This window comes from Ambystoma mexicanum, chromosome 12, assembly GCF_040938575.1.
Source record: "Ambystoma mexicanum isolate Mex_15411 chromosome 12, UKY_AmexF1_1, whole genome shotgun sequence".
Taxonomy (NCBI): Eukaryota; Metazoa; Chordata; class Amphibia; order Caudata; family Ambystomatidae; genus Ambystoma; species Ambystoma mexicanum.
This window is the reverse complement of record NC_090936.1, coordinates 457,445,637-457,470,337: the sequence shown is the minus strand read 5'-3', so window position 1 is coordinate 457,470,337 and position 24,701 is coordinate 457,445,637. Positions and strand designations below refer to the sequence as shown.

At 47.1% G+C, this 24,701-nt stretch overlaps 1 protein-coding gene across 3 annotated transcripts in view; it reads left to right on the top strand.

The window, feature by feature from the left end:
- CREBL2 (cAMP responsive element binding protein like 2) overlaps positions 1 to 24,701 on the top strand; it is a 357,999-nt gene that overhangs the window by 164,287 nt on the left and 169,011 nt on the right. For 2 of the 3 annotated variants that reach the window (XM_069628705.1, XM_069628706.1), the window contains exon 4: positions 4,173 to 4,268. The exons of the other annotated variant lie outside the window; for it this stretch is intronic. In XM_069628705.1, coding sequence (XP_069484806.1) covers positions 4,173 to 4,246 — 74 coding nt within the window. In that variant the 3' untranslated portion in view covers positions 4,247 to 4,268. The remainder of the gene's footprint in view (positions 1 to 4,172; positions 4,269 to 24,701) is intronic. 3 annotated transcript variants of the gene reach the window in all.

The following is a 24,701-nucleotide window of genomic DNA, read 5'->3' as shown; positions in this document are numbered from 1 at the left end:
GGGTAAAAACAACTAGAATGTTTATTTCCATCCTCACCATGGCTCTTCATTGTTCTGCACCTCTTCTTCGTTCCAGTACTTGTCAAGGGAGCCATCCTCAGATAATCCCTACTCTTCCTCGTCTCAGTGGATGTTAAACTTGTTGCCTTACAGACCTACATAAGAGTATGGGATGTAGAGGCGAGTTTCATGGGATAGGAAGGTGTATAGAGTGTGGGTGAAGGGTTGGAATACTGCATTTTCCAGAGGTGGTCCACCTTGCTCTCGGAGGGGAAGCCCTTTCCCATGAGATCATCCCGCTGAGTACCATCCCCAGGGGGACTATCTGGTGGCAGCCTCACCTCTGGCTTCATGGAAAGGGGCTCCCTTTTGGGGAGAAGTGACAACCTCTCGGGATTCGTCACAAGGGACAGACTATTACCAGGCAATGTCTGGCCTGACTGATTTGTTACGATTATATATTTTGTATGGGAATTTCCTGGTTTCCTTTAGTTAGCTTTCAGTACATAACATTTTTTAAAAAACTACGTGCACATTATATGGTCTTTGTGTCCTTGGTACTGGCTGTCGTTTTCATGGCACGTTTTACTTCCTGCCAGTGGGCAACCACAGCTTTTTGGGTCTTGAGGCTCTTGGGCTATCATGGCCTCCTGCTTCTTTGCAGTTCTGTCGAGACGGAGTGCAGAGTTGCATTTTTATACCTAGCCGCCACCTACATTTCTTCCGTACTCTTCAATCGGCTTGCATCTTGTCTTTGGAACTACGCGAGCACATCCAATGGTGAAATTGGTGGACCACCTCTGGGGAGGAGGCGACTCTTCGACTTGGATCCAGCATTCTTCAACATAGCACACTCCTCTATTAATGCATGGGGCAAACCTAAAAGTCCTTGCTATACCTGTGATAATTTGGCGTACGTTGTGCTAGAATTGAATATTTTTCTGGGTTTGTGAGCCTTTCCTTGCTTGTTAACTGGGTCATTGGAAATTACTTTAATGTGCAACAGTAACACCAACAAACCTCTCCAGTTCCTGTAGTGATCAACAAAGAGGCAAACTCCTTGACCCACCTGCAGTATAAACGCAAAAAGAAAATGATGGATATTTTATGGGACCTGTTCTTCTGGTGGGGCAATTCCCCTGGTTGAACTTGTTGGTTCTCATACCTTCTCTCGGAAATTGGTCAGCCGTCTGTCTTGTTGCTTTTCCTGTAGTGGGCAGATCTTCCATGCCAGCAGGGAGGCATGATTTGCTACCCCTGCCCTCTATTGCTCAACTTGGCAACCTAGCACAGACCAGTCCCCTTGCTCCACCTGGGCTTGCCCAGAGATAACTTGGAGATGTGAGACAGAAAATAATCAACAAGAGCATTCAATACTAGCAAGTCGTTGTGTTTCTGTCCCTGTGCATTGGAGCGAGACGGGGCGGGGGGCGGTTTAACCCTCTCTCTTGTTCTTTAAATAGCTTACTTAATCCTTTCCAATCTGGCCAGGTCTGCCATTCTGGTAGATTCACACTGGTTCTACCTCAACACCATCATATCCTGTAGGAATTTGAATTCTATTGGCAAACTAGGGGTAAAAAAAGCACAACCAACTCCAGCTTTTTTGAGAACTTGCTCTAGTCTACCCTGCACTCCTCCTCCTGACCTGAAGGAAGGTTTACTAAGGGCTGGCCCACGTTTTTTTTTTTTTTTTAAGCAAGGGCCTCACTAGAGCGTAAATTGATTTTCCTGAAAGTTAAACTGTCTGCACTTTGGCTGAGGGACCAACTTCAGATCCCAGTTCTCATGCAGCGGTAGCACGCCCTCCTGCCTCCCTTCAGGGGTGTACGGCACCTGCAGTAGTGTCAAAAAAGGTTGGCCGCTACCCCCGTGGGGAAAGAGGGTTCGGGTCCACAGATTGGATGGGTATGGGGGTTGTAGGATAACCGGGTAGAGCGTTAGGGAGAGGTTTGTATTGGGGAGATTAGGAAAAGTATGCTCCTTGATTCTTGGCTGCACTTTGGTGACTTTTAACCACACTCCTGCATAAACTCCAGTAGAATATGCACCTTCTTACCAGGTGGCTCTGTACACGCATTCGCACTTAGTTGTCACTGTTCAGTTGTGGTAACCTTATAAAGTGAACCCAGTTGATTTACTGGGCTCAGTATGGCCTGATATGCCACTAAACACTAAGTATACCCCTGCTACGACAGGAGGTTTTTCCTGCTTCCAATAAACAAATCGTACCCAAACAAACACAGTAAAACACAAGTATGCTGTGAGAATAAAAGCACTTGGCGTTGGTGCTTTACTTTACTGATGTCCCCGTTCCATTGTGTGGTCTGCGTTGTCTCTGATGATCGGAGTTCGTGAGCGCCGTAATGGTGTCTGCGAGTCGGAAGGAAACGCACAATTAAGTGCAGTCATGTGTTAGAACGGCGATCGTTAGTGTTGTTTTAGCGGGGGTGCCGTAGGTTAAACCTGATGCGCCGGGCCTGGATTAGTCAAGGAAACATGCCCCCATGCATGCAGGCATTAGATTCTCCGCGTGCGGGTTAGTGCCGTGATACTTAGCTTTCAGGTAGCGGGGCCTGATCGGTAGACTGGCAGGGCACAGCCCCGCAATGAGGCTTGCTGCCGGAGACTCTTGGGTGCTTGTGCTCCGTGTGAAGGCTCAAGCTCGAACGAGTCTTTAGCATGCGCGTAGGAGCAGGCGTGGCTCGGGCTGTTTCTGGTTGCTTGTTCGCCTCGTGTATGCTGCAGTGAAGGTTGCTGGGAAATGTAGTTCGTGTCCGTTTCCCCTTCTTCACGTGTGATGGCTCCAGATTGCTTGCTGTGGTGACCTCCTGCCCAGACTACACAATGTACACCTGCAGTCAGGACAATTATGCTCTGGGTTACCTGAGGTTTTCTAGCCTTTGATGTACATAACACTGACTGATGTGCCCCCTACCACCTGCTGTCTCCTGCTTTTTCTTGACACCAACACACTTGCTTCAAATGTGCCTTGCACCTTTACTTCATACCTAAAGCCTTGAATACATTTCACATCAATTAGGACATTTGTTAGCAGATTTTTCTTTTCTGAATCTGCTTCATGAGCATAGAGAAACTTGCACAGCTTAAATGTGCAAAGGTCTCCGATTCTGCTTGGACATGACGGAAGACATTCAATCCTCAGATAATCTATGCATCACCTGTTTTGCACCAAGCAAGCAGGCTTTGAAAGCTTCTGGCACTAAAATGATTGTCTTGCATCCTAGAGTGCTGTTCCATTAAAGGGCTGCAGTCGCCCAAAGGCTTTATTGCAAAGTCAAAGCTAAAGCACTGCAGTGATGTTCCAGGAAATGTTCCTCTAGAGTTCATCTGCAGGGGAGCAGCTATATGGGCTTCTCTTGGCCTCCTGGAGACGCTACCCTCTCGATGATCAGCTCCAGAGCTGATGCTGTGTGGTTTGATCCTCAAACCTCTTGGTTGGTCTGTATTTGGTATTGCTTGGTAATCGGCCAAAAGTATGGAGCAAAGGGGACAAGAATGTTTACTAGAAAGTTGGTCACAGGAGTGACTCATGTAGTCCTAGTTCAGACCTATGTATTAGTCTTCAAAAATGTAAAGGCCTGCTGCTGTGACCGATACTTTTGTGTTGAGAGAGGTCTTGCAAAATACTGCATGTAATGGATGGGAGAGATACCAGGTGCTGGTGTCGAGGCTTCTGTCATATCAGGTAAATTCAGCGGCCCCAACAGGCGGTAACATCGTGCTTTGTCGTATGTTTGCGATGTAGAGATTTGTTTTAGTGAATTAGCACATTTCACTATGTGCTTAAAATTAAAATATTTTGCCTTGATAATCAGGAAGTCGTTGGTAGAGTAGTTGGATAAATATGTAATCATTGAAATATTCAGTTTGATTATTGAAATTGTAACATCATTGTTTTTTTCATTGTTGAGGTAGGTTGTTTAAAAATATTCATGGCATGTGTTTTCTCTCGAGTAAGAACTCGGCGATACATTTTTTTCACATTACCTACAAGCATTCCGCACTTGTATTTTTCTCTTGACCACAGCAATCGGCTCCACAGCTACACTGCAAGAAAGTTTTGTAATCTTACGGCAATGTGTTCTATCTAAGCAGTTCATTTCTGCAATAATGGAGGGGAGGGGCTAACTTGTTCCCCTTTTTTCTAGGGATGCAGCAGGTTTGTCTGTCTCCAAGAGCTGGGCACCCCTCCTGGGGAATGACTGTAGTAATGAAGAGATAAATGAGAATCCTGAGGATTCATGGTAAGTAATTTGGCATTTCATGTTTTAATGCTTATTTTCCTTTTTGTCCCCCTTTTTCTGGCTCGTGCACAAAGCAAGTTGTGTAACGTTTGAAGCTCCACTTAAGGATAGTTTTCATTTGGCTTGTGCCCTTTCCCTTCTTTCTCCTTTATTTTTTTTCAATTTTTTTTTTTTTATTCTGACAGAAATCCTACACTTTTGCCCGGTAAGGCACACCTTTTTCCCCTTTTGTACGCACCACCACTACTACAAATTTGGATTTAGTTTTACTGCATTTTTCCCTTCTCTAGCTCTGCAGATATCTTATAGGCTGTTTCTAAACTGTCAGTTGATGTCGTTTTTTGGGGGTGAGGTATGAAATGAGTGTGAGGGAGTGCTAAAAGGTATCCAGCCTCCATTTTGAAAACACCTAACTGCTCATCCCTCAGCTCCCCCTAATTTCTGTGGCCACAATTATCCAAAGTGTTGATTTTTTCCAAATTACTATCTTCATACTGAGTAGCAGGCCAGGATTGTTTTATTTGTATTTAATTGGTATTTAGCAGTCATACTAGGCTTTGTGACATTAGATTGTGCAATAGCAAGAAGTGCATGGGAGAGGGCGGGGGTGGGGGTAAAGGCCTGTGGGCTAAGCGAGTGGTAGGGGAGGCCAGGTGGACCGAGCCAGGGGAATGCAGAGAGTGCAGGGGAGGGACGGTCCACGTGCTAAGTGCAAGTTAGGGGGCTTCAAGGGGTGCAGGCACAACCAGGCAAGTGCAGCGGGAGGGGGAGTTAAGGGAAACCAAGTGCAAAGGTAGACTTGAAAAAATATGAAGGAACCAGGCGGCCAGTCAAGCGGCAGATGGGAACATTAGCAGGGGAGGGGGAGAGGGAAAGCGGAAGAGAAAAGAAAGGTCTTGAGAAGCTTCCGGAACTTAAGGAGAGCTAGCTCATGTCTGAGGAGCAGGGAGGCCATTCCAGAGGCAGGCACCTGCAGAGGAGAGAGATCTACCCCCCACTCTGCTTTGCTTTGAAAAGCATCTGATCTGCAGAGAATTTGAGCTAGAAGACCTAAGGGTTCTTGCAGGAAGGTGTTTAGTTTGTTAGAGTTGGATGTAGCGAGGTCCCAGAACCCCAGAAAGCCTTGTGGATGATGTAGAGGGTCTTGAACTTGATCCCTGCAGCCAGTGGAGAAATTCTAAGCTTTGAGAGATGTGGTCCCTGTGCTTGAGGCCAAGGATAAATCTTGCCTATTAATCCAGTACTATTCTGGATTAATTGAAGGGAGGAGTTGGGAAGATTGAGGAAGAGGCTATTGCAGTAGTCCAGCCTGGAGAGGACCAGAGCTCTGTAGACATTGAGTTTTTCGGGGAACGTGAAGAAAGGGAGAATGCCTCTGAGGAGGTGCAACTGAAAGTGGGCCTTCTTGGCAAGCTCTATGATGCGAGGAGAGAAAGAAAGCGAGGAGTCGAAGAGGGTGAGTGGAGGGGGCCCATGGAGGGTGGCCAGTGTGTGCGAGGGAAGGAAGAAGCAGCGGTCTCAATGAGAAGGATCGCTGTCTTGCTGACATTAAGGCAGAGATCATTAGCAGTGCACCATGCTTGGATAACAGGCAGTCAAGAATGAGAGGGGAAGAGGAGGAGGAGGAGGAGGAGGAGGAGGAGACAGGGGAGGGAAGCTTGAAGGAGAACTGCGGGTTGTCTGCATAAAACTGGAAGTTAGGAGAGAAGGCAGAGTTCAAATGGGCTAGAGTGGCCAGGTAGATGTTGAAAAGCCAATGCAAGAGGCTAGAACCCTGAGAGACGCCACAAGTGCAGAGTGAGATGAACTAGAGAAAAAGGGCCCAGTTGAACCAGAGAGGAAGGTGGTCACCCAGTCCAGAGCCTGGTCTGTGATGCCAAGGTTATCACAGAGCCTATTTAGAAGGGTGGCATGGTTGGCTGTATCGAGGGCATAGGAAAGGTCAAGAACAATGAGCACTGAGGGAGAGTTGGAATCGAGATTATGGGTGTTCAGGAGTGCAGTTTCTGTGCCTCTGGTAGCTCTGAAGCCAGACTTCTGAGACAACCAACAGATTGTGTCGTGGATAACCCCGCCCTCCTTAGCTCTGCCCCATGCATCGCCCTTCAGTCCTTTTCTCCGCACGGTCGGGACTGGACACACAAGCATCACCAGGAAGACCTTTTTTCTTTCCCGTTGTCCTTCTCTTCTGCTCTGGTTCTGCGGTCGCGTAGTCCTCAGTCTATGCCAGAGCGTCTGGGATTTGCCACTTGTTCCTCTTGCAAGCGTTGCTTCGCTAGGGCGGATGCCCACTCCCTCTGCTTGGAGTGTCTGATACCGGATCACTGTTGGGGCTCTTGTTTCTTCTGCGACTCCCTTTCGGTCCGGGCACTTCATCGTCTTCGTCGGTGGGAGATCTTTCAGAAGGTTCCTCCATCGAATTTCCAATTCTTCATTGACGGAAAGAGGAGGCGCCCAGTAAGTTCTTTACTTTTCAGGGCACCTCGGCCGGGGGACTCCTTCCCAAGGTCCTCAAGGTCCGGGAGGGGCTTCAAAAGCTCTGCTACTTGGGTTATTCCTGAGGTGCCTTGCAGGCCTAAAAGGCATACCAGGGTTTTCTGAGGTTTTCCACGAGGGGCCGGCCTGTACCGGATCACGATCCGAGGTTCAACGATCAGGTGCAATAGCCAGCATAGTCGTGCTGAGGCATTGGGTACCAGAGTTCACTCCGAGGTCTCTTTGTTAGGAACTTCCCACGCAGACACCGGGGTGCGCCCTGAGGTCTCTGAGGCTTTCTGTACTGAACCACGGTTCGAGGCCCCTTCTCTGGGGAGCTATTAAGACCGGACTCTGTTCCAAGGTTCCTCTTAACGAGGCTAAGGTGTGTACCAACAGAACTGCGAGGCCCGTTAAGGTCTTGCCTGTGAGGTGGATTCCTCAACTTTCCTGCGCTCGCTGTGTTACCGGTACTGTTGAGGGGGCACGGGGAGAGGTCGTCGACCGTAACTCCTGTTACCGGCTTTGCCGAGGTTCCTCCTTTTGGAGGCTAATTCAAGGGACAGGATGTCCAGTAAACATCCAAGGCCCAATAGTACCGGCTTTGCCGAGGTTCCTTGTGTCAAGGCTAAAATTTCAGTCGAGTCCCCTGACCAGTCTGTGGAGTCAAATGCCTCATCGCGTGTGACGCAGTTCTCCTCAGATTTTCACAAAATGGTGGGCTTTCCTGCATGGTCTACGACAGCCATTTTGGATTCTTCCCTCACACCCACGCTATCGTCGGCGGGTGCTGGGAACCTTCTTTTCGGTGGACAACCTTTTCCACGCAACAGTGTGAATCCGTTCCGCCCTTCCTATGACTGGCGTGCTCGGATGCCACTACCACATTCGGTCTCGCTTTCATCCTACATCTGCCCCATTGGTCTATCTAGACGCGGTTGGTGGTGGGCTCTCTTGGCAGCCCTCTTCACTGCGTTCATGGGAGGTTATGCTTCTCATGAGAGGCCTCTGCTTCTCATGAGAGGCCTCTGCTTCTCATGAGAGGCCTCTGCCCACACCAGCGCCTAAGGTCTTGGCAGAGGATGCCTTTTTTTTTCTTCTTTTTTTTAAGGAAATTTCATAGTCTTATGAACTCTGAACCCATGAGGTAGTACTTTAAGGGCCTCTTTAGGGAAATCGGCCCTCAGACTCCATTGCCTGCCCTGACAGTTCCTCTCACGGCGCCTGACGCCCCGGTGGTAGCACCTCCTCTGCCTGCTGGCCCTCCTCCGGCTCTTCCGCCTCTGCCTCCCTAGTCACTGCTGGACAAGTCTCTGGCAGAGCGTGATGTCATTCTCATGCCTGTCGCGTTGCAGTCGGGGATCCGGATGCTCCAGACGACCCCTTGGCAGATCTGGATATTGAAGACCAGCCCCCTCAGAGCATTTCACGACTGGGTACTGGACATGTCACTCCTGGACATACCAGTGCCCGAGGCACCTACTCCGCAGGAAGGGGTGCTATCGAGGGTGCTAACCTTGTCTCCACAGGAGCGCCCCGGCCTGTTCCTTCAGAGGGACGTCCTGGCCGAGGCCCGCAAGGTCTGGGATAAGCCCCACACCGGCCACACATAAATAAAATGATTGACGCCCGTTACAGGCTTCACACCTCCGAGGAAGTAGCCTTGGCGTCATGTCCGCTAATGTCCTCGACGGTGGTAGCGGCCGCCTCTCTGCAATCCAAGCTGGCCACTGCGACTTGCTCAGGTTCTGTCCAAGGAGGACAAATTACTAGATTCCTTGGGCAAGAAGGTTTTTGCCAACTCGGCGCTGCAGTTGTCCGGCTAACACAGAGCTCATTTTAGCGGCAGTGAATATGAAACTGTGGAGGGATTTGGCTGAGATTGGAAGACTTCAAGGGCGGTCTATCAGACACCAGGGTGTTGGCGCAGGATCTGCTGGAGGCTGCTGTGCACCATGTCGACGCCTCAGCTCAAGGCCTCATGCTGGGGTTGGACACCTCTCGTCAAGCTTGGCTTCATGCAACAAAGTTTTCGAAGGAGGTCCAAGATAAAGTTCTTGACCTGCCTTTTGATGGCAAAGCGCTGTTTCATTCTTCAACGGATGATGAACTCACCAAGACAAGGCGATCACGCAAACTGCCAAGTCTCTGTCGCTGCTAGTGAAGCCTCCAGTCAACGCTCAGAGATCTGGTTCCCAGTCTCGGTCCTCTTCAGGCTTCAGAGGGTGCCAGGACCCGTGGTTTCGTGGGACTGATCTGCTGAGGGTTCACTCCTGTCAAAGACCGCAACAAGGTTGGTTTTTCTGTCTTCAGCCTCTAATTCAGGCACAGGTAGTCTCTCTGCCAAAAAGTCTGCAAAATGATATTTTATGGCGCTCGTACGAGACTCCGGTGGGAGGACGAATTTCGTTTAATCTGGAGGCGTGGCAAGCCGTCACCGACGACAGGTGGGTTTTGTCCATCGCTCGGGTGGGCTTGTGCTTGCCCATCCCCCACCCTTCAATCCTCCCTTTCAGCAGTCGGGGACGCCCTCCCTCAGAGCAGAGGTCCAGAAGCTTCTAGATCTTAGGGCGATAGAACCTGTTCCCCCTAGTCAGGGCTTCTACTCTCGTCTAGTGAAAAAGGTGTTTGCAACCTGTTACAATTTAAATTGTAAGCTGGTTTAGTAGTCGAATAGTAACTGGGGCTTCATGGTAGTATGGCATTGAGGTTGCCCAATGCTGGAGGAAAGTGATAAAATGTTGCGTGTACTACCTGTTAAGTTGCGCCTCGGTATTCAAAGGTTGATGGGTATTTTAAGGCACAAGCAGAGACACAATGAATATTGCAGATGCTTGTTTGAGATCTATTGTTGACTCCACAATAAGTATCCTTCCTTAGATATGTTGTTGACACGTGTTTCCCCAATATGTTGGTACTGGTTCTTCAGGAGGGTAGAGAGGGCTGTGTTACTAGATAAATGCGCCTGATTTTTCACTCTAAGGGAGAAAAAAAAGATAGAGATTGAAACAGATAAGGTATTGTGATGAATTTGGCTAGCAAGTTGTTGTGCTCTGCTATGATGGTATCATCAAGGTCAATGGGGCGTGGGGGCGGAATAGACATGTAGCTGAACAGTGCAATTTAGTGCGACAGAAATTGCTATGTGAGTTGCATTTATAGATACGGCTCTTAATGGTGTAGCCACAAGGGAGTTGAGAAAGTCTTAGCATACTTGATATCATAGAGTAAACTGACTGGCTGATTCCTGTTTTGGATAGGTTTTGAGTTTAAAAAGGAAACCTACATTCAGCTCGCTCAGCGTTGGTACGTATTATGATACAATATTTAAGAATTCAAAGTGTAACAATGGGCACAAATTATTGGTTCTTACTAATCGGTGTAAGGCTTACCTTACTTGTTTAGCAAAATTGTTGTCTTATAGTGCTTGTTAAATTGCAGCGGCACAGGTCGTCAGCGCGGAAAGGGCAGCAGATTTGGATCGCTCCAGGTTTGGAATACCTAAAGTGCAAATAATATCCGGTTTATCGGGAGCTAGTAGCATTTTATACAAAGAGCAAGACATTCCCTCTTGTTAACGGCATATGATAATCAACGGGGACCCATCAGAGGGACTATTTTCACAATTGTAGACACTACGAGCTTACCTTCGTAACTGAAGTTTAAGAGAATGCCGATATGATAGCCGAGATGCGAAGGTGCACAGTGATGGGCGTATCTATTCGCAGATTGGATATTTGGGATGACGTGGATGCTTGGAACGATGTACGGGTGCGTGGGTAGAGAGCTTGTGATTGGGTGGTACCAAGAATGAGATTGTGCCGCCATCTTGGAACGGTGTAAGAAAATGCTTGATGTTGCTAGGCAATGACGAAATTAACGTTCATTGACAATCCTTAGTTTGATATGGATTAATGTGGATTTAGTTGGAATATGATTCTTAATTTGGAGCATGTGAAGCTTACATTTAAATAAGATGATTAGAGCCCATTTGGGAGAGTTTGAAAAGATAAGCTGTAAAACGCAATTTCGAGCTTTAAGCGGAGTTTCAAAAATAAAATTAAATTTCAAAAGTTTGGTTAATTGGTGTGTAAAATCAATTTGGAAGAGGTACAATTGGGTAATAAATGGGAAAAGTTTCAAATGCGGGGTATCTGTAGTATATGCTTTTTATGCTGGAGGTGCAGTTAAGACATAATGATGTCTAATTGGAAAGAGAAAGGGGTAGAGATCAGTGACGGTCTTTTGTTATGGTTGCTGATGTCTTGTTGATAGAGGGGGTGTCTTTGGTCGGTTGGAATCGGCAAGACTTATGTATTTCGAGGAAATGGACCAGCTCATTATCTGAGTTGAGGCCGGTATGGCAGCAGTCCATTAAACAGATCCATTTGGCTTCATATTGACGCAGTATTTGTTCTTTGTTACCCCCTCTGTGGGGTGCGTACATTTTTTGGATTCCAAAGAATTTTGTTGATTCAATTTAATCCTTTGGGTGCGTAGTGAAGAAATTAGATGCCAGGGGGGGACGTCTTCTACTCTTCTATTTACGTTGCCAAAACCCAACCAGGCTGGCCTGCACACCATTCTAGACCTTTCCCAGTTCAACCTTTCTCTTCCCCAGAGAAATTCAAGATGATTACGCCCTGACAAATAAAGTCCTCTCTTCAGAAGGGAAACTGGCTCAGCGTTGTAGTCCTTCAGGATGCTTATATGCATATCCTGATCCGGAACCCCCATCGGAAATATCTGCGGTTCTCCCTGGTAGGGATGTAATGGTATACCGTTATAGATACCGTGAACCACTTAATTGAACAATAATAACCGTCACATTCCGGTATACCATTAAGTGTGCTTTTCAATCTGATTTGGAAAGGCTGCAGTAAGCAAGTGTTGCACAGTCTTGCACTGTTGGATGTGCCGTCTGCCAAGTAGTTTCAGTTGGAGCAGTTTTTAATGCCATTTCATAAACCATACGTGCCTGACATAAAATCAATATATTAGCAATAGGAAGAATAAATACAGTGCCGAGAAGGAAAAGGGTTTACTTTGGGATGGCTGCTTTGGGGTTTATATATTTATAATGGATAAGGTTTGCTAAACATATGACAATGGGGGATTTCCCTGGCTCCATCATTGAATTTACATATAATAAGTCGCACTGCGAAATTCACTCATCTCTGCGGGTAGTCCCTCCTGCCATACCAAAGGGAAACATGTCCGTGATTGCTGAACACCTTTTGGCGCAAGTAAACTAGAGAGAGAGAGAATGCGCACAAGTTTATTCTACCATCAGCCTCCATTGATCTGTGGCATGCAGATTATCAAGATGGCAACATGTTCATCTTCACCAGTAGCCAGTGGGGGAGCTAAAAGCCTAAACGACCACTTAAGAAAAGCTATTCATTTTGCTTTGCCAGTCCCAGCAGGGCTCCCCCCCCCCCCCCGCACCACTCCTCTCCACACGTGTTTGGTGGAATCAAGGGGGGCATTTCAGTGGAAAGTATGTTGAAAAGTCCAATTCTGGCCCTGGGTGCCTGGTTTTGTTTGTGATGATGAATCTGACAATTTATGACCTTTTAGAAAATATTTGTTAAGATTAGTTAACTCCACCTGCTATACCGCGATAACCATGATATACCGTCATTTGGCAAGAAGGTTATCGTACCGTCATAAAACTAATACCGTGACACCCCTACTCCCTGGGAGAGGAGCACTGTCAGTTTCGAGTGCTCCCTTTTGGTCTCAGCTCTGCACTGCATGTCTTCACAAAGATGTCGGTCATTGCTGCTTTTTTAAGGCTACAGGGTATTCATGTGTATCCATATTTGGACGACTGGCTTCTACGCAGTCCCTGTCCAGTGAAAGCCTCGAGCAATCTTCAGTCTCTCCTTCAGCTCCTGTTCAGACTTGGGCTGTCGGAGAACTGGCGGAAATCCTCCATGACGATCTCTCAGGACCTGATATTCCTAGGTTTCCGTTGGAACACGATCGACTGCAGGGTGTACTTGACAGTGGACAGAATGGCAGATCTGTTAACCACGTGGCAAGTCTTCATTCTGTCGGAGAGCATGTCCGCCTGGTGCTTGCTCTTCCCCTGGCGCGTCTCAAGAGGCAATTTACGCAGTTGGGTCTTAGGAGCTCCTGGCTCCAGGTAGCGGTCCCGGACACCAAAATGGTTGCGGTTCCACCCTGCACGATGACAGATCTCCTATGGTGGTCTTCTTCCAGCAATCCATCGGTGGGTGCACCTTTTCAGGAGCCCTCACCTCAGGTGACCATTACGACAGACTCCTCCCTTATCGGGTGGGGGGCGACGATGGATCATCTTCAGGTTTTCGACCTATGGTCGCCGAAGGACAGACAATTTCACATACATTATCTGGAGCTCCTGGCGCGCAAAGCTTTCAAGCCAGGGATTGTGAACAAGGTGGTCCGCGTCTGCACGCACAATGCGGTATCCATGTTTCACATCAACAAGCAGGGGGGGGGGTGTATCAGGTCACCTTCCCTTGTAGATCTAGCCATTCAGATTTGGAAATGGGCCATTCAGCACAGTTTGGCTGTTGGTGGTACACATTCCGGGCCAGCTGAATGTAACGGCAGACTCTCTCAGCCGGCGAGCAGTGGTCTGGTAAAAGTGGAAGCTGAACACAGAGATCCTCTCTGACCTTTTTTGCCATTGGGGCACTCCAGAAGTGGACTTCTTTGCGATCGAACAGGAAACTTCCTCTTTATGCTTCCAGGAACGGGCTCAGAGCTTCTTCCATGGGGGATGCTCTCAAGATTCTGTGGCATTATATGAGGGTCTCCGCCTTCCCGCCTCTTCCTCTGCCTCTTCCTCTGATTCACCGGGTGCTATGCAAACCCAGGAACACATTGAATTGCACTCTCCTGTTCATAGCCCTGTGGTGGGCAGCCAGATTCTGGTTTTCGGAGCTTCAGCATCTGTCAGTCTGCTCACCGATCAGGCTTCTACTGATTCCCAACCTGCTTCACCAGAGCGATCAGCAGATGTGGCACCCCTCCCCACAATCATTTAGCTTGGCGGCCTGGTTCTTGAGTTCAAATCTTTAGAAAGATTCAATTTGTCAGTGGATAATATGCGTATCATCCAGGTGGCTAGAAAACCTTCAACCAGGTCTCGGTATAGGAGCAAATGGCTCAGTTTCTCTCACTTGTGTTTAGCAAAAGAGCTGGACCCCAGAGAAGCTGCTATCGACACGGTGCTGTCCTTCATTTCTCATCTGGCAGCTTCAGGCATGCATGTGTCGTCTTGCAGGACTTATCTGTCGGCTATTGCCGCTTACCTGTCTTCGGACTCTTGCTCTTTTTCTTTGACAAACCCTGTCATTAAAAGGCACTTTGCAGGCCTGTTGAATCTGTGTCCACCTGTGCGTAACCCGCATCCTAAGTGGGATCTGAATGTGGTTCTTACTGCTTTATGCCATATACCCTTTGAGCCTTATGGCTATGGCGGATTTGAAATTTCTTTCATGGAAAATGGATTTTCTGATTTCTGTGACTTTGGCAAGGCCTGTAAGTGAGCTTCAGGCCTTGTCAGTAGAAAATCCATTCCTCACCTTTCACAAGGATAAGGTTGTCCTTCGGACCAATCCTTCTTTCCTTCCAAAGGTGGTATCAGATTTTCATCTGAACCAGTCAATTTCCTTACCAGTTTTCTTTCCAGAACCAGCCTCAGATGCTGAGAAGGTTCTGCATAATTTGGATGGAAGGCGAGCTCTTAATTTTTATTTGGACAGGACATCTAATCTTTGTAGCTCTTCCCAGCTCTTGGTGACCTTCGGTGACCCAAAAGGAAAGCCAGCCTCGAAAGCAACTATCTCCTGATGGATTGCTTCCTGTATTTCTGAGGCGTATACTGTTCAGGGCCTTCAGCCTCTGAAGGGAATTCATGCCCATCTGGTGCGGGGTAAGCAGCTGCCGTTGCTTTCCAGAAATGTTCCCTGGGAAACCATTGCCAAAGCAGCTACATGGGCTTCCCCCATCAGCTTTTGTGAAACATTACTGCTTAGACCTGAGCTGTAGGGCTGATGTTCAGTTCGGGCAAGCTGTTCTCAAAAACCTCTTTTCAGTAAAGGAGTTCCATCCACCCGTTCTCCTGTAAGGAGTGCTTGGTAATCTCCCAAAAGTATGGAGGAAAGGGGACTATGGACTAGGAGTAAGGTAGTCACTACGGTGAGTAACTTTGTTAAAATGCACCTCAAGAACCTTTGGTAACTAACAGTGTATCATCTGATGATGGGCGAAAGCATTTTGAGTAATTGTACAAATCTGAAGATCGGATTGAAAAGAATATACAGTTTTCAACCCATAATTGGTAATTTTCAACTGAAAAAGATAAAATTAAAACATTGCTACTTCTAGCCAGTAATTCAGGGGACCTGGCCCGGACAGCCTCACCAACTTGACACTAAAGGAGGATCCTGAAAGCTGGGCAGATACCATATTTGAACTGATCATGGAAATAAAATAAAAAGATTATCCCTACATCATGGACCTCTGCCATCATTGTGCCTGTTTTTAAGAAGGGCGGTAGGTCAGAACCGACCAACTATAGACCTATGGCACTCTTTGATGTAACGGGTAAGATCTTTGGTGCATTAATCTTTAAAGCATTTAATACATGGAGGAAAACCACGAGCCATTTTGGATAAATGGCAAGCCGTTTTCGGAAAAGGTATTGGAACAGCACTGAACCTCTTATTGATTCATTATATGAAATTCATAGTAAAAAAATAAACCAGGAAGAAGGCTATATTTAGCATCTATAGATCTTGCTCAAGCTTTCGACCTCGTTGAAAGATCTAAACTATGGGAGCAGCTGAAGTTCTGGAATTGTCCATTAGACCTGAGAGGCATTAATGAGCCTGCACACGAATAGGACCATAAGAGTACTCCTCAATAAAAAAGGCCAATGGTCAGACCCAATAAGAACGATTGGGCCAAAGCAAGGGTGTACATTGGCCCCTACAATTTTCAATCAGTTTATTTCAGACATCCAACTCTCCTATGAAAACATCCAAATGTTTCCACCTAGACTGATGGGGGGAAGCCGTTGGTCGTCTGCTATATGCAGATGACTTTATTCTACTTGACCAGACGAAGATCGGCCTACAGAGGCAATTAGATGCAACTGTAAAATACTTGGACCAAAAGGGCTTGAAAGGAAATGTATCAAAATTAAAGATTCTGACTCTTGGAGGGAAAATGGCCCACTAAACTTCCCCAAAACATAGTTGGTATCTTAAGGGTGAAAAAAATTGCAGAAGTTTCCAGTCTTATCTACTTGGGAGTAAACATCAACAACAGTATTGCGGAGGCTCTGCAGGAAGCAAGGCTAAGTATGAAAATGAGAAGCTTGACATCTCGAGAGAATAATTAAAAACAAATATTTCAAATTCACATTAAAACCGATGATAGACTTCTATAAGATGAAGGTAGTGCCAATCATCACATATGGGTCAGAATCTTTGCTCTTGCTCCCCAAAGATATCTGGCCAAAACTTGAAGGGGCCTACTGGAGGCAGGTTCTGAGACTTCCAACAGCGATCCCGGTCGAATTGATCCATGAAGAACTGGGCCTGACGTCATTATACACCACTGTTGAATAGAAAAACTGGCCTTCTTCCGTAAATGCCTGCTGGAAGATTTGGAAGGCGGATTCACAGTACTGAATAGAGCAGTGAAAGATGACTCGGAGCAAATGCTTAAAACTGGAGAGATTCTTGCCTGAGCACTCTTGCTGATTTAAGTACATGTGAGAAAACGCTAAAAACTGGTCTTAAAGATCCAGCCCAGCAAGCTCCTGGTGAATTGCAGCAATACTTGATACATTTCCTTGCTACCGTAGAAGACACTGAGATTTCAAATCAATCTGTGGCCAACAAAAGAACTTTTGGAAGCACATAAGGAAAAAAGCTTACGAGAATCTAGTTGTAGATTGTGTAAAGGGGACGAAGACTCTTGCATCAGACCATGACATGCCCTACCTTAAGTCACGTAAGGAGCAAATGGCTTACGTTTTTTATGCCACATACGACATGAACAATAAACGACTGGTGGGCTGAGCTATTGTCGGGAAACAGTATTTCAATAACACTTGCCCTCTTAGCATTTCTGAAAGAAGTATTTTTAATACTAGAGGGACTGGTCGTTTTAATAACCACCCTCTACAGAAAGTTTGGAGAAGAGTTTAATTTGGATACATAGCATTTATTCATGTATGCTCATGTTTTTGTATGTTGTAACCTGTAAATTGTGGTTTCCTTTTCTGAATCGTTTCTCCCTTATCTCCTTTCTTGCTTCCATTCGTAAATTGATTTAATTTGTATTATCACAAATTTTACTAGCCAGAGTGCGATATTGGCTCTGCTTTTTTTGATAACTTCTTGATTACCATTGAGGAGACTTTTATGTTTAATTCTTTTTTCATGCTCTGTTCCAATTGCTTATGATTTTGATTGTTCTAAAACCAAATGCAAATAAAAAAATTAAAATAGATAGGACAGTAGTTAGCCAGAGAGGAAGGATCTGCATAAGGCTTTTTGGGGTGACGGTGCACAAGGGAGTGCTTGAGGAGTGAGGGGAAGGCTCCAGTGGCAAAGGAGTGATTGCAGAAATCGGCCAAGGCTGGAGCAAGGGAAACAATGTTGTCCTTGATGGTTCTAGAGGAGCAGGGGAGCACCTGTTTGGATGAGACTTTCATAGAGCAGACTTGTCTAGTACCCTCATCAGGTGAAATGCGAGAGAAGGGGGAGGGTAGGAGGGAAGGTGAGATTGGGGGGGGGGGGCAAGGGAGGCCTGAGAGCAGAGTGGAGAGTGAGGACAGGATGTCCTGAGTTTTAGTGATGAAGTGTGAGAGGCCAGTGCAGTGCAGCGGGCCAGGGAAGGCTGAGGAGAAATGGAGACTGCAGTAATATTGGTGAGTTCCTTGCAGATTCTGAAACGTTCTGCTGTGTTGTTAGTCTTTGAGCAGATGGAGTCTATATTGCCTTTGGAGCAGGCAGCAGGCCAGTTTGTCAGAGGATGTGCTTGAAGCCTGCCACTTCTGCTCCATAGCTGTGCACTTGCGTTTCAGAGAAGCCAGGTCAGAGTCATACCAGGTGTTGCGCTTGCAGGCAGGCTTCATGCAGATCCTCATGGCAGGGGCAAGGATGTAAAGAGTGTTGGAGATGGAGAGTTGGCATTTGTAAGGACTGTGTCCGTGTGAGAGTCAGAGGAAGGATTTAGGGGTGCGGGGGGGGGGGTGAAGGTGGCAGCAGAGGAGAGTATGGTCAGTCCAGGAGAGAGGCATGGAGAGGGGGATGGAGATGGGGATGCCAGCAGAGATGAGCATCCAAGGTGTTTCTGGCTGAGTGTGTCGGACCGGAGAGAAGAATGGAGAGGGGAAGAGTGTCATAGACGTTGCGGGAGAGTCCAGAGGCCGCATTTTGGGAGTATAATATTAATCTCGGAGGAGGAGAAGCTTGGTGGTGGAGGCCAGGAGAGAGGAGGTGGGGGCCAGACCACTCTGGGAGGAAGAGGGAAACTGGGGCCAGGTGACCTGTAGGTGGTGGCCAAAGTCGGTGAGAGGATGGCGACATCAAGCCTGCAGATTAGTCATTCGAAGGAGTAGGACTGAGTAGGTATGATAGTAGCAGGGACCCATTCAGGGAAGATCGGGACCACTCAACCCGTGGACAAGTTTGGTATGGGCTTGGAGAGGATCTTGTAGCCCTTTGGGAGGAGAATATGAAAACTTGTGACAGATCTGGCCGTGAACCACATCTCGGTGAGAGCGAGGTGGTCTAGATCTTCAAGCAGATGGCAGATGTCGGAGGAGTGTTGGACGGCAGAGCGAGTTGAGGGTATCTAAGTGGAGCAGGTTGCCACTTTTGAAAGTCTACCGAGGAGGGAAACAGTCTTCCGAGGATGGGTAGAGGAATGTGGTACACAAATCAGGGGTGGCGGAGAGGTGGCAGAGGGAGAGTCGGGAGAAGGGAGGAAGTTGATGAGAGACTGAAGACACCTATCAAGGTGGAGGAGGTACCAAGACGGTGCCATTTAGGTAGACATTAATGATGGCCCTAGAGGAAAGAAAGTATGCCAAGAGTACTTCCCAACACGGCCACCGTAAATGGGAAAGGAAGAGAAAAGCGGGTGGGGGGGCACTGAATCCATATGGGGAATCCAAAGGTCAGGAGAGGGAACGACAGAGGATGTCAGTGACAGTCTACCTGGAAGAAGCATAAGTGACATAAGTGTGAGCGATGGGCAGGCCTGGATTGGAGACCAGGAGATACTACTTGAACTTTTCCCTTCCAGACTTTGTTAGAGAGATAGGATAGGTAAGAGTGCACAGTTAAAAAAGTTAGGGGAGATTGAAAGCGTCATGGATGGAGGGCGCAGAGAGGGGGAGGAGGTCGAAGGGGGAAGAGAGATATAGAAACTACACGATGAACTTATCAGGCGGCCTAGCAGCAAAACTGGTGCAGACGATTATGTGGGAGACGTCTCACAGGTCGCCGAAAGGGATATTTCGCCGCTCCAGCAGCGGAGGAGGAGGGAAGGCGACTCATTGGGAGGAGCATTGCTCCAGGATATGAGGAAAAAGCCTTAGATCGCCAGTCTAAATCACCAGTCAGAAGTGTTGGCAACAAGGTAGGACTGCCACAATACTGAAGAGGCAAAAGTTACTGCATAGACCAGCTGCCTTACCCCGGTCTGTGGCCCAGCACCTGCTCCTTCATGCGGTGGCTTTGCACCAATACCTCAGGTTAGGTTGCAAGGCTGACGGGGCCGTTCCCCTCCTGAACTCGCCACCATTGGTTCAGTTGATGAGACAAGACTACAACTCCCAGAACACACTGGTTTGTAAAATGGAGGCTCAGCATTGAAGGTGTGTTGTCACAGTAAACCTGGACAGCCTAGGCAACCCTGCTTGAGAAACACTCCAAATTGCTTGAATCAAGGCTTTTTCCAGCTGTTCGTGATATGCAGTTTTCCTTGTATACCAACTCAGTGAATTGTAGGACGCAAGCAACAACAGTCCGGAAAGATCCCGGGGTTGCACGGCAAATGACGGCAGCCGAGGAGGTGCGAGCGATGGAGGAGCCGCCCGGGAAAGGCATGCAGCAGCAATTTCTTGTACTAGCCAGACACAGAGCAGGGTGTGGGAGAAATCCAAGCCTGCTAGATACAAGGCAGGAACTAAGATTGCACACTGTTGCAGGTTGCCGACTGCTCCGTATTACCTTCTCTCAGGCCTGCGAGTTGAAATACTTCTGATCTGTCCTTCAGTGTATTCAAACAGGTCTCAGCCTCTTAGGGGTTACGGCTGCTTTGTCATGGCTAAGATGGCCGACACCCATTCTGCTCTACCGTTGATGAGGTAGAGAGGGCTGCCCATTTCAGGTTTGGTTCGCGCTGCTGTTTAGTGGTGCTCGCCCGTCTGCCTCTTCAATTCGGACCGACACGCGCCCCTCAACTGGAGTGCAAGCGGTAGGACTGCCATCGGAGCCCCAATCTCTCGGGACTCAGTGGAGGTTTCTCCTGCAGGCACACACACTGCTCCAGGATGCAGCCACCTCGTTCAGACAGATTGATTAGTTCTAGCTAGTGAGAACTTGTTCACTCACCAACTATTGCATTTATATACCAAGCTGTTAACCACTGGATTTTTTAAACTAGTACTGGTTCGAATAGGTATCGCTTTCTGACTGCTGATTAAAGGCTGCATGTAGTGTACAATATATGCACTCATCAGTGAAAAGAGTATGTCAAGTTAAAGGAATAGTCAGCCCTTACTGTTTCTCTATAAATCTAATGAACGCCTGCTTCACACCTCTTGGCACTCTATTGTGATTATTGCAGCCCATTACTTTTGCATGCTCCGAACATTGCGACCCAGCTGCATGCAGCCACCTCACCTCTAAGTTCTCATTGTCTACTCTTCATGCAATCACTTGTAGCCATAGGAATGTGACTGACGCCGTCTACTCCAATGCATGTCTACACAGCCAATCTCAGTTTTTAAAAGGTTGTTTCTCAAGGATAAAGTAGGCACAGTAATTTTAATATTTGTATTCATTTATTTGCAGAAAGCTAACTCGGTCATTAAGGAGCCCAAAATAGAGAAGAGTAACACTGGTTATAATTTGGCACAAGTAAACTCATGATACAATATCTTCCAGCTAGTGCTACAGATAGGATTTTTGAGGTGGTGGGAATATTTTACACCCTATTTTGAGAATTGGAGAGCAAAGCTTACCGGGGCCATCCCCCATTGGCCACCCCATTTCTGGGGGCATGAGACATCATGCAATAACTACACATACCAAAGAATGACAACTGGTGTATATTTGGAAACACAAGATCACATTTAATGGAGTCATACAGCAATACAGTGGCAGTCCCAGCCCAAAGTAAATTCACATCCTTAAACCTTTAAAATGGCCCCTTGGGCAGGCATTGTCATAAGTTCCCGGGGGGACACTTGTCACTTGGGTTAGCAGAGTAGCGGACATACGCCTTTGATTGTAACTGTCAAACAGTAATTCTTTGGGACCACTGAATCTCATTGACAAAGTCTCAACTGTCCCTAAAGAACTCGGTGTCTGTCGTCCGAATTTGGCTTGAGTGCAGCCATCAGGGAAACCACCCACAGCCGAAACCGCAGCATCCTTCTCCCTGACTAGGACTACCTGTAATTCTTCCACACTTTGGGGCCCCCCTGCCCCGCTACCCCAATGCCCCCACTAACTTCCAACCTTATCTACACTCACCGTATCTGATTAACACAGCCTGCCCACTTAGGTGCTGGGACCCCAACCACAAGGAGATCTTTTGCCATGTGTTAACACAAATACCTTCCTCACGGTCCGTTGCTATCCGACTGCCAGATCAGTCACTCCAAAAACTTTGTATCTCCTGTAACAGTTCTGCCGAGAACGGCCCTGCCTGGTTACCAACTGCCAGAACAGTCACATACATAACCTTTGTATGGATCACTCCAGTTTCTATCTCTCTGTATGGATCACTATATCAACTCTTGTGAGCACGGCCCACCTCTGGACTGTGACTGCCAGGTCAGCACCCCCATCACTGCCCCACATATTTCAGGCCAGATATACTCCATCCTCCCGTCGGGTGTCCCCTTGGCACATTAGTTTACCAAACGTGCCCAGTTTGTAGTGGGGCTTAAGATTAATCCTGGCAAGGTGATACTAACCATCCAACCCTGGCTGGGTAAGGTGTGGGGGGAGGGGTGACCCAAGAAAAATTGTGCATTATAGAGGAGGGCACTCTGTAGCCTGCGGTTTCTCTCAACGCTGGCCGGCTTATTGCTCCTGAATGCTCAATCGCTGAGCCGTTCCCCAGTGTGCAATCTCCCCGACCTGCCCACATTTCTTTAATTGCTAACCGGCCTGATTCATAATGCAACCTTTTCCCATAGTAGTGGCTGCTGTCCCCGAGCCACCACATGCTTTCTCTGCTCAGATTCCCTAGCATCCCTGTAATAATAGCTATTGCAAGGGCCTGTGGCACCCGGGCCCCTGTAAGAGTGCACACCTCCCAAACTGGGGTCCTTGACCTGAGGAAAAGGCCATATTTGCCAAATTACCATTGCACTTAAAATCACTGTCCAATCTTACATTGAAACTAAAATGTGTTTAGTTTAATTTGTGAAAACCGCCCTGGCGCTGAGAATGCCATCATTACATGCAGGTGCCCCAAGTATCGAGAGCAACTTGTGCTATTGAAGGCCTGCTAACCAACCGAATACCTGGTAACAATGTGCATGCTTTCCCTGTTTGCACTGTAACCAAAATGTCTCATTGTCAGTGCACTCAAGCCTCCATCCGGTTTTACCGCTGAGCCTGTAACCCGTGGGAGTGTCCCACACCTTAACAAAAAAATCTGTGCCCATCTGCTCTACACATAGCCATAGTCTAGAGACCAACCTGAAACGATCCTAATCATCCTTGGATATCTCCAATTCCTATGACCGTAAAAAACATAAGTCTGTTAATTAGCGACACTGCAAGTGTGCCTGACGATTCCTCCAAGTCGGCCCCCATTGGTAATGGACCCATGACCCTCTGGCAAGTCGGTGATTTCCATTTCCATTATCATTCCGTCCCTACCGCCTAGCCATCCCCCTTTGCAAGGTGGGTGTGGGGGTGCAGATCGTGCAACCTTGTATTGCCATGCTGAAAGTCGAGCATACCGCAAAGGAACAAACAGCATATCATATCTACCTACCAGACTAAATGACAAATTGAGGTAGGCATCTGGCACCCAATGACCCTTATGTCGGGCGCTCACCATAGGGATCCTTATCGCTGTAAATTAAAAACGGTAACCTTCAGTACACACCCCAGTAATCCTACTCATTGCCTTCACCTTCTGTATAGGCACATTATAAAGCCCAATAAACCACCAATATATGTACCAAAATGTTGAAAGGGATGACCTCTGCCTTGTGTACCAGCCCCTTCTAAACAGACTAAACCGCCAGCCGTATTTACCCCAATTGAAATAGGTGAATTGTGGAATTTGACATTGGTGTGCACCCAAGCAGGCTTCCCGGTGTCACAGTAACTCTCCAATACGGTATAACAGTATAAGAAACCTGTGGGCCCAATGGCTTCTAATTACATGAGACTGCTAATCCGCCGGGAGCTAAAACACTAAATGACCACCGAAAGCATAAATAATTATCAACCAGCGGCTGGTGTAGAGGACCTCTGTTAACAAGGGCAAGTCAAGCAATGTCTTCAGAAGGCAAAGAGTAGAGAACTGCCACGCCAGCGTGCAATCCACCGAGCCATCTGTGCTTTTTAAACCCGACAGTGAACCTGGCCATTATTAGAATCACAGAGTCACAACAATGTTTCTGGTGTCAATTGTTTAAATTGGACAATTTATACCTATAATTTTTACTGTGCGTGTTTAAACGACACCAATTCAATCAAGCTAGTCCCTCCTTATACACTCTTCTATGCAGGTATGTCTGCCCCACTGGCCTGCCAGCCCTATTCCTGACAATAGAAGCAGGCAATTGGAGGGATATTTAATTTGAGATATCCGCACCTTCTTAACCTTTTCGTTGTGCATTTAGGTCTAATTTATTTCTCTTAAAAGTCCTTCATTAAAAGTAAGGATGGAAAAAAATGTTTTCACAGTGCCCATGAAATAAACATTGAAACCAAAGTGCAAATATGCTATACCGAGCTGCCTCTGACTATGCTCCAAGAATTGTCTCTGACTTGAATGGCAAACGGCACACAATTGTAACTGACCATTCCTTTCTTTTATGAACATGTTCTAATAGCACCCATTACGATGAAATAAGATACCAATAGCACGTTTCAGAATATGTGCTCGGCAACGATGGTGAAACTACTGACCATACATATTTTAACGCATCCTGTTGGTTCATTGTGGCCATGAGCCTAAAGGCATCTAGGCCATTCCCTGCCTGTAGCCTGACCATTTTACTATCGCTCAAGCCATGCAAGCATCAACCTCCTTCCTACCTTTTATGATCAGTTGTAATGGCACCCTTTACACCATCAACCTCAATCTCACTCAACCTGAACAAAGTTTTAAATGGGCTACGGTAAGCATTCCACTAATGTTACCCAATGAAAAAGATCTATCCTTGCAAATCTGATGCAAATGGTTCATTTTCGAATTATTGGGACAGAGTACTCAATTTCGGGACAGTCACCGTAGATGGAGAGGAATATGTTATTTTAGCAGTCCTTCTTGGCCCTAAAGATTGTCGGATTTTTTATGTTCACCTTTCACCTCGTGTCATATGATACTTAATCAGCAGACACTTACTACACCTTGAGTGTCCAGCAAAGCCTCTCTTAAACTGCTTTATACATGGCCCACCTTACCACTAATTTTCACCTCTTTACTTGTACCGTGACTGACCTGCCAAATGAT